Source organism: Miniopterus schreibersii (assembly GCF_964146895.1).
Source record: "Miniopterus schreibersii genome assembly, chromosome: 12".
In the NCBI taxonomy this organism is placed as follows: domain Eukaryota; kingdom Metazoa; phylum Chordata; class Mammalia; order Chiroptera; family Miniopteridae; genus Miniopterus; species Miniopterus schreibersii.
This window is the reverse complement of record NC_138112.1, coordinates 61857070-61867156: the sequence shown is the minus strand read 5'-3', so window position 1 is coordinate 61867156 and position 10087 is coordinate 61857070. Positions and strand designations below refer to the sequence as shown.

The 10087-nt window shown below is 48.6% G+C and overlaps 1 protein-coding gene across 3 annotated transcripts in view; it reads left to right on the top strand.

Annotated features, from left to right (window-relative positions):
* The first annotated feature begins 1459 nt into the window (after nt 1-1459).
* Nucleotides 1460-10087, top strand: part of ALX4 (ALX homeobox 4) — a 62752-nt gene continuing 54124 nt past the window's right edge. The window contains exon 1 of one of the 3 annotated variants that reach the window (XM_081154701.1): nt 1460-1664. In XM_081154701.1, the coding sequence (XP_081010827.1) occupies nt 1594-1664 (71 nt within the window). In that variant the 5' untranslated portion in view covers nt 1460-1593. The other 2 variants (XM_081154705.1, XM_081154704.1) reach the window with 2 other exon arrangements.

Genomic DNA, 10087 nt, shown 5'->3' with positions numbered 1-10087 from the left:
GGAAGGTTCTGGAACTCAGAATGCTCCCAATGGAGCCCCAACTGGTGAAGGAGTCCCAGGAAAACACAGTCCTCAGTTCCCGAAGGCACGCAGCACTAACACCCCTGGGCCCCCACCCCCACCATCCACGCTCAGCCAGCAAATACTTCACATTCTTCCAAATTAGAATAGCAAGTCTCCATTTTGACTAAATGCAATTTAAAACTCAAATCCCCCCAGTCAAACAGAGGGACCCACCCCCCACCCCAGGCTCCTTGGAAGCCTAGATAGTACTCTCCCACAGCTTTGTCTGGTCTCTCCTCTCTCTCACCAGCGTCAGTTTGCTGGGGGTGCTTGTGGTGGCCCATAAATAGTAATAAGAATTATGTGGAAAAATGAATGCTATCTGGACATTGCTTACCAACCTGTAATTTAGGGTTGCAGATTTCTGGGCTAGGCAAACAAAGGATGTCGCCTTGGCCTTGCTGTTAATCTTCACAGCAGATGTGAGTTTTGTTGCTGAGCGTGAATGAAAAACGCACTTTAACATTGCGCCAGGCTTGGGTCGGCTCTAAAATGCACACGCAACTCATAATGATGCAATTGATTCATGGTAATGAGCAAGGAATCTGAGGGCCAACCCATGTCACGGCCACATTAGCACCAGATGAAACTGTCGTGTGGGTGATGTGACAAAAACCAAGAGGAGCCACTGTGATCGTGAGGCCAGGGCCACATGGTGGATGGACACCAAACTTCTGCAACTTCTGTTATTCGTTGTCAGGGAAGAAAGCAGAAGAATAACCCGTAAATGCACAGACAGGGGAGATGAATCCAATTTCCATTCAGAAGTTGTCATTTAAAACAAAAAAAAAAGTGAGATTCAGATGTAAAAGTTGGACTTCTCTCCCTCCCCTATCAGCAGGGTGAGCTCGTAAATGCAGAAGGGCTGGGGCTGGGAAAACGGCCTCTGGTGATTCTCTGATAAGCTCGGCTATTACTGATGGTCAAGAAGGTCATTTAAAAAGGACGGAGCTCTTGAAACCAGTTAGGCATTTAAAACAGGGCTGAAAAACAGCCCCAGTGGCCGCGGAGAAATGGGCAGCTGGCCGGCCCGTGGCCGGCAGGCCCAGCGCTGCACCCGGCCCACGGGTCGGCGTTTCAAACGCCCGAGCTCTGCTGGGTGTGGAATGTCTCGGACTTCAGCCCGGCCAAGTCTTATTGAAAACATTATCTTTTCCATCAATAATACCTCTGAGTTCTTTATTAGCAAACTCCCTGGCAAAGCTGACATATTTACAGCAAGCAGTAAACTTTACGTATCTGCAACAATATTAGAGGAGGGGGGAAGCCCCGGCCCAGTGACCATAACAAATCATTCCGTCTTAAAATGATCAAGTGGGAGGCTAATTGTCCTGAAAAGAAGGGCTCCTGACGACTCCCCTCCCATCCAGCGGCCAGAAGGAGCGTTAACAAAGATGAAAAAAAGGACTTTTGAGGATTGGAAACATAAGAATACATATTTTTTTAAAAAAGAGAGAGAGAAAGAAAGAAAAGAAAAAACCCAACTGATATCACCGTTAGGCTGAAGGAGAAACCTGATCTTGAGATGGAATGGTTAACATTTGGGGTTGTTTGGCGAGAATTGCTCCAAGCTGTTTTTGTTCAAAATGTATAGATTTAAGGTAAGAAGCTCTGTGTAGGTCATAACCACTCTGGAAACAAGTTCCCCCATTACTTTGCATCTGAGAAAGGTAGGGACGCATTTTGTTTTTTCCTTTCTTTAACGGGGCGGCTTCTTTGGTTTTAACTTGGAAGTGTGCTAGAAAAATATTTACTTGTCTTGCTCTTTTTCTCGGTCTGCCAACGTTTTCTCCTCTTGGATCCTGTCTTTCTCGCAGCTCTTTGACCCCTTTCCCTCTTGCATTCAGGCCAGCTGAGTGTCGATCCTGGGTCCCAACTCTACCCCAGCCCACAGCCCCCCTGGAGAAAGAGTGTCAGCTCTGTGGGAATTCATGGGAAGGAAAATGTTATGTATATGTCTAATGAAATCTCAAGGTTCCCAACGGAGAGCCCTAGGGAAGTGAGGGCCCCCAGCCTCCAGAACGCCTAACCAGCGAAGATGATTTGTTTTGATGAAAATAAAAATAGATGCATATTTATTTGGGAGGAATCCCATCGATGGTCTTATGGGAAGTATTTGATTTTTTAGTTGTTATTTGGCAAATCCAGAGGGAACTGTGTATCCATTTGAAGCTTCTATTTTTCATCGATTTTGTTAAAGGAGTCTCTCTCCTTCTTGAACTTTACATTAAACTATTTTCCTCAAGGAAAAAAGAAAAAAACAGAAAATATTTCCAACTCTAAAAAGCATAAATATTTTTAGAAGACAATATTAAAGGTATCTTAGAATACGAAAATAATTGTGTTATAGAAAGACAATTTTTAAAAGGTTTTTGGACTCTGCTTTTGAAAAGAAAGACTTTGGAAACTTGTATTAATAACTGGCTTCCCTGTGGCTGTTCGTTTGCAGGAATCTGCTTCTACAGCCAGCAATTTTAAACCCCTCTCCAAAATATACGCCTTCTTTTCTAACTTCACAAATGGACAGTCACACAACTTCAACATTAAAAATAAAAAAGAGGAGACTAGGGTATATTTAAACTAAAAAGTTATCTTTAGGCGAAAATTTTTGATGAAGAAATCTATATTTTAAAAAAGAAATCTATATGAAGAGTTCTGTTTCTAAAGGCAGTGGTTGGTGCCGATTAAAACACAAAATTGGTGACAATAAAATGTCATCAGATTCTTATACTTTCGCTGTACAGAACACCATCAAAGCCTCCCCATATGTTAACATGGTTTTTATATCTTTTGAATGCGGCATCAATTTAATTTCTATCAACAATGACAGTCCCAATCTCCAAATATTTGTGTCAGGGGCAGGAAAAGAATACACACCCCAAAATATCCTCAAAATTACATACTGATGTCAACGCCACTCTGCCGAGCTGTTATGTTTTTGTGGTTTTTCTTTCGTGAAAACATTTCTTCCACGGGCTTTTTGTCCGGGCCATATCTACATATAAGCTTTTTTTTCTTGCCGTAATCGGGACCACAGCTTTGGCTGCTCCCTCAGCCATAGCTTTAAATCTGTACTTTCAACCTCGGGGAAGCCGTGCTATTGCTTTTTCGCTTGGTCTGTGCTGGAAATGAATCCCACAACTCGCAGGGTCCTCGGCGTCGCTCATCCCGTAACGACACAAGATGTGGAAAATGTGCTTAAGATTGAAAATCGCATTTTGAAAATCCAAGCGTTTCTCTTTCTAGACGTTGGCTAGGCAGCTTCTTGTACAAATCCAGGTACCGCTTACATATCTCTGGGGGTTATTAAAAAAAAGAGCACGATGTACTATTTATTATATTTCATTAGATAAACCTCAAAAAAGTAAACATCTTCTCCCCTCAATTCATCCGCTGCCTGTTTCAGGTTTTAATGCAATGGTATGTTCTTTTCGGGATCCTGAATATTTATGTTTCAGAACTTAAATATCTTTATTTAAACCATACAGTCTCGATCTTCAAAACGCCGGATTTTTAATATTTTGGCCACTGAAACCTGGCATGTGTGAAGGTCTGCCTCTCTGCAGAAGCCTCTTGTTATCCAGAGAAATACAAGCTGGAGGCAGATTAGAGGGCCCGGCGCTGGCTGCTAGCACAGTGCAAACGCCGCGGCCACCCCTTCTCGCTCTGCCCCGGGGACAAGGACTTTCTTAATAATAAATAGGGAAAACGTAAAATGTTTTCTTTAAATTAAAAATCGCAACGAATTGTTTTAATGAATATCTCTGCTTAGGAGGGTAGAGCGTGCCTTCATGTGTACACTTTGTGAAGGAAAATTTCCTGTGTGGTTTTCCCTGTGAGATCAAAAGGAACTAATTAACTTTTCTATAAGGTAAACAAAACTTTAACTTGAAATATCCCCATGAAGTATGTGGGAAGTGAGCTTTTGTGTGAGCGAGGGAGGGGGGAGGGAGGGGGATTTAATTTTATATTCGAAATCGTCTCGTGCTCAGGAGGCATTGGAAAGTCAGCGTTGTCCAAAAGTCAGCCTTCTTTTTTCTCCCCATTACCAAAATGATATTTAAATCAAAGGCTGAAATGTTGCCAAGTTCAAATCCCTCGTAAGATTAATAGGGCATTGTTCTGTTCATAGGAAATTCGTTCTTAGAGCCCCTTTAAGAAGAACTGGGTGTGTGAGGGAGAAAGCAGGAAGGAGTGTGGGAAAGGGGGAAATCTGGAAAACTGGCCGTGGCCTGGGTGGGAGGGAGGGAAGGGGAGAGAATCTTCAAGAGGACAGACCCCCACCCCGAAGTAATTGGGGTCAAGGGGACCAGGCCCCCAGCTGGAGCCCCATTTCCCGAGAACTTGGCTCATTTTCTCAGGTCTCTGGGACGAACAGGAGGAGAAGACAGCTCTAAGGAGGATCTTGGGGTTGTGCCCCTCGGGGGCACTGACCCCTGGGCTGAGAGGGCACCAAGGGGCTCCTCCTGCCCCTCCCAGGAGGAGCAGCTGCAACCCAGGGCTGCTTCCCTCCCAGGACAGAGAGTCCTTGGCCTGCTCAGGGCAGGCTGCCTGTGGGCAGGGCCCCCTGGCTGGGCCTCCTCTTTGCCCTTGCCAGGGCAGGGACAGGCGGCCAGCCCAAATGACAGAGATGGCAGGAGGCAGCCTATGTGGAAAGAATAGTCTCCATGCCAGAGGGCTCAGCAAAACAGGGGACTATGTCCGTGTCTCCAGAGACTGCCTTAGGCCTTGGATCCCCAAAGCAGATGCGGAGGTCACACCCCCCCCTCACACTCTCACACACTTCTGCTCATCAGCACCTCCAGCACCCTTCACGGCGGCTCTGTTGACGATGCTAAATGTTGTCTTACTGGTTAACACTTATTCAGAGTTTACGAGGTGCCAGGCTCTGCACTGAGAGCTTTATCAAAAAGGTTACAGTCAGTATAGGAGGGGGGGTACTACTATCCCATTTAACAGATGAGAACACTGAGGAAGAGAGAGCTGGAGTAACTTGCCCAAAGGCACCCAGCTACTTATTTACACGGGAAGTTACTTAGCTCCCAGGCTTAGTGGAATTTGGTTGTAACAAAGGGTCTCCAGTCAAAGACGCTTCCTATAATAACTAAATCATGCTGTTTGCCCTAAGCTAGGATTCGGGTTGCAGGGTGGGGCACACCAGGGTCAACTCCAAGAGCCACCCCCCGGGGACAGCCACATCCCACCCCACTGGCACAGGCTCCGTCCACCTGTCCAGGCCTGTGCGTGTCAGTCCACAGGTGTGTGTTATTAGTGATGAGGGATCCAATTGAAATGCCTTTATCCATTTATCTAGCACCTACCTTTGCAAACATTTGCTTTTGTGCCAGCAGACAGGGACTAGAGGCCACCCATAGACACTGCCCCTCGCACTCATCCCAGCATCAGGGAACTCTCCTACGAGGACGGGGGAGGTGGGCTGGTGGGGGGTGGGGGGTTCATTGCCAGAAGTGCATGTCTCTCATGTAACCCTTGTCTCTGATGGAGAGGCCAAAACCAATGTCCTCCCTAGATGGCATACTAGAGGGAAAAAATCCCCAAAGTTTGAATACCCCAAATGTATCCTTTTTGCTGGGGAGAAAAAGCAAAAATCCTCACAGAAAATGAAAAAAAGGGGAAGGGGCAAAGCAGGCAATAAGCATTATGCCAGATTCAGTAGCAAGACCAGCAGTGGGTTTCCCTAAGGCCCAGTGTGGGTTTCCCTAAGGCCCAGTGTGGGAGCTGAGTCACACTAACATAGCCTCATCTTGGCTGTGTGACCTTCGGCAAGTTGCTTTACCTCTCTGAACCTCAGTTTCCTCATCTATTAAATGGAGGTGATTGTAGCTATCTCCCTGTAATAGGACAAAATATGTTCAGTCCCTAGTGATCAGTCTTCACAGGGCTTAAAGAAAGACTATTGCCTTCCCTCCCCATCCCCAACCTCACCTGGAAATAATCCCCACCCCTGTGCCGTCCTCCTGCACAGAGACTCAGTTACTGTGCTTAGCTTTAGTCCTTTCAGAAATGTTTAGTTATTATAGGAAGTGCCCTCGACTGGAGCCCCTTTGCCACAGGCAAGTCCCACTCATTTTCAGTCATCCCTGCAGCTGACTCCTGCCCCTTTCGATTGCCCATCCTGCCTCTCCCCCAAGACGCAGTATGGGCTCCCAGGGCCTCAACGGAACAATTCCCTGTCCACCGGGACAAAAACACTGTCCTTCTGTGTCCTTGCAGTCTCTAAGGCCCAGAGCTCTGTACCAGGCCCCTAAGTCATTCATTCGTTCAACAAACACCTGTTGAGCAACTACTGGATACAAGTTAGTGGACTTGGTGCGCTGGTTCCTGGGAATTTAGGTGTGAACAAGCCAGACAAGGGCCCGCCCCCTGGAGCTCATGTGCAGGTGGGTGGGGTGAGACCATGACACCAAGTGGGGTCCAAGGAGGCAAAGAGCTCCTGCATTTCTTTAGCATGAGTCTGCTGAGTAGGGCGTATGGGCACACAAGCCCCACTCCACTGCCCTGCTGTCCTTGGACAAGCCCCTACACCTCTCTAAACCTCTGTGTTCCCAGCATTTTATCAAGGGCCTCCTAGGGGGCAGGCTCTGTACTGGGCTCTGGGGGCAGGGCAGCCAACAAGACCCAATAGCCTCCTTCCAAGTCTAGTAAGGAAGACATAGGAAGAATGAATCACTTCAGTTAAGAGAGGAAGGATGAGCCCTGCCGGTGTGGCTTAGTGGACTGAGCTTTGTCCCATGCACCAAGAGGATGCTGGTTCAATTCCCTGTCAGGGCACATGCCCAGGCTGTGGGCTTCATCTCCAGTAGGGGGCGTGCAAGAGGCAGGTGATAGATATTTCTCTCTCATCGATGTTTCTATCTCTCTCTCCCTCTCCTTTCCTCTCTCTCTAAAATAAATAAAAACATATTTTTTTTAAAAGAGAGAGAGAGGAAGGATGAGAGCCCAGGGGCTTCCAGCAATCTCTGACCCAGGCTTTCCTGGCATGGCGGCTTCATGGAGACAAGTGCCATAAGGGAGGAGGCCCAGGGAAGTGGAGGCCCTGGCCAGGGAGCATTGGTGCTCCTGCATCATGCGATGTTCATCGGGGGAGGCAGGAACAGCTAGCCAGGCCCCCAGAGGTTACTTTTCCCAAAAGGTGTTTTATCCCATGTCCCCAGCAAGATGAGACAGTGGCAGCCTGGGTGCAGCTGACCTGAAGGGGCTGGTAGCCCCGAATCTGACGCAGCTCACACTAAAGGGGACCCCAGTCCTTCCCTCCCACACCCACCGTGCTCTGTGCTGCCTCCGCTCTCATCTGGGTGCTAGTGTTTACCTCCAGGCTTTGGCAGCATTTCCCAACCAGGGAATTTGGAGTATACTTTGCTTTCCAACAGCGATGCTCCCACTCCCTGCATCCAGTATTTGGTTGGCTTCTGGTATAATCAGCTATGTGTGTGTATTATTTACATACAAACGCATATCCCTCTCTAACTGCACACACACATACACACGCCCTGCAGAGAGGGAGCACTAAGTAAATATTTGCTGGATGGAATTGTTGGAGAGATGTATATGTCCGCATCTGCTATGAATAGATATGTGTCCAATATGCATAACTAGATAGACACATATGGCTTTATATACAAGGTTAGAGATCAGTTTATATGAGCGTATATACATACATAACTTTATTTCCCGTTGGCATCAGGCAGTCAGCTGGCATCTGGTATAAACTAACTGTTCATTCAGTTGGCTACAAACATGTAATCTGTGTGTGCAGAGGGAAAAATAGGACTGCTCTTTTCCTTTTTCTTCAAAATGCTGAATACACAACTTGTGATACTTTTAATAAAGATTACATAAATATGATAGCTTTGCCTAATTGTTACCTCGGAATTTCCAAAATTAAGCATAAAAAATAACAGAGGGCTGTCAGTCCCTCTGTAAGCAAGTGGGAGCCCGGCTCTGAAGAGCTGCTGTATTTAGACATTGATGTCAGGTTCCTCTGCTGTGTACTGACCCGCTCCGGGCTTGTGTACATCATTTCACTTAATCCTCAAAACACCCCGTGAACCACAGATGCCCCTCGCTGTAGGGATGCTCACAGAGGCTGGGAGAGGCTAGTGACCGGCACAGGTCGTCCAGCCCATAAGTGATGAATCTCATGTGTTAGTTTCCCGGGGCTGCCATAACCAAGTACCACCCGCTGGGAGACTTAAAACCACAGAAACCTATTTTCTCCCAGTTCTGGAGGCCAGGAGTCCAAAATCAAGGTGTCACAGAGCCACTCTCTCTTCAGAGTCTCTAAGGAAGGAAAACTCCTTTGCCTCTCCCAGCTCCTGATGTTGGCTGGCAACCTCTGCTGTTCCCTGGCTTGTAGATGCCTCAGCACTCTCTGCCCCCACCCTTCCCTGCCCGCTGTCAGCTGCTCCCTGTCATCGCAGCCACTTGCTCTCCTGGCCTTGCACCAGCATTCAGAAAGCTGCAGCGGAACCCCACGGCTTCAGGAGTCAGGGGGGCAGCTCTGAAGCAGCGTCCAGTGTCGGGCAGCTCCCGTGGACCTGGGTTCATCCGGGGAAAGCCTGAGGCTCCGGCCCCTGGTGCCCGCTAGGGAGAGGGGAAGCCTGGACACCAGGCAGCCTCATCGTGTGGGTAGCTTTCCTGCCCCACCCCCCTGGAAGGTGCCAGTAGACTGGCAGCCATTGGCCACTGGAGGTGCCTCCTCAGCTCCTGCTGCCCTAAGTACCTGTGACATCACCTCATTGTCATTAGTATCTCAGGTGATGCCTGAGGAGTGAGTGTTCTAAAGGCTACCTGCTGGGTCTGACTCCTGGGCGGGCCCTGACTCGCTGGGTGATCAACAAATTAATTGACCTCTCTGCCTCAGTTCCCTCTTTTGTAAAATAGGCTTAACAATAGTATCTACCTCATACAGTCATGAACATTCATGAGTTTCTGCACGTAAAACACCTGGCATAGTAGCAGGGGCATGGTGACATCCCGTATGTGTCTGTCATTGTCATCTTCATCGTCATCACTGCCACAGAATGGCTGTTACTATTGCAAACTGACTGGCAGTGGGATGGGGAGTGAGACAGAGCCTCTGGTCTAGTTGTCATGGTTTCCATAGATGTGATTGTGCAGAACTGGACTCACGTAGAGTAGGATATGCTGTGACCCACTAACTCTCACGTGGTGGTTCCCAGCCCTGCCCCTTATAGACTAATAAGCTGTGTGGCTGGGCAGGTCAGCTGACCTCCTGGGCTTTGGCTTCCTCCTCTGTATAGTGGCCTCCTCCCTGTCACAGAAGAAAGGCAAGCGGAACGATTGTGGCTGTCACTGTCAGCCTGGGAGCCTCTTCACAATCACCTCTCCTCGCCTGTGAAATGGGGTGAGAAGTCGTCCCTCCCTGAGTTGCTAAAAGAATTAGAGGCAGTGAGCGTATGAGTGTCTGGCACACAGCAGAAATGCAATAGATGATGGTGGGTCTTATTATTACTCAAGATCAGGGCACCTTCCGAGGCAAATGTGTGGAAGCTGCAGGCAGTGGCCCCTGGGGAGGGAAATTCTGGGACGTGGAGTTAAGGGGTTACTTGCACACACACCCTGCCCTTCCCCTCAGTCCCTCCTGCCTTCTGGCCTGTGTCTGTGACAAGGGGTCGGGTGCAGAGCACCAAATGGGGAGTCCGGGGCCAGGACCGGGCACAGCCGGCCTTGATCTGGGGAAGGCCCTGAGGGAAAGTGGGAGAGGACAGGGAATCCGGCCTCTAGGGGTGAGCGCTCATAAATTCATGGGCAAGTAATTTATGGCAGCCAAGTGTAACACCTAATGCCTGCCAGTGCGAGAGGTTAATGGAGAAGGTTAAGGGGCACCGGCCCCTGATTTATGGGCCCGGCCGGCCGCAGCTTTCATCCTGGCCGAGGCTCTGGCTCCAGAGGCTGTCCTGGGGGAGAGGCAGAAGAGGGGGCAGCCAGGTTGAAAGGGGGGTGTGGAGAGAGAATTTGGGAGAGAGGGAGAGTCCTAGAA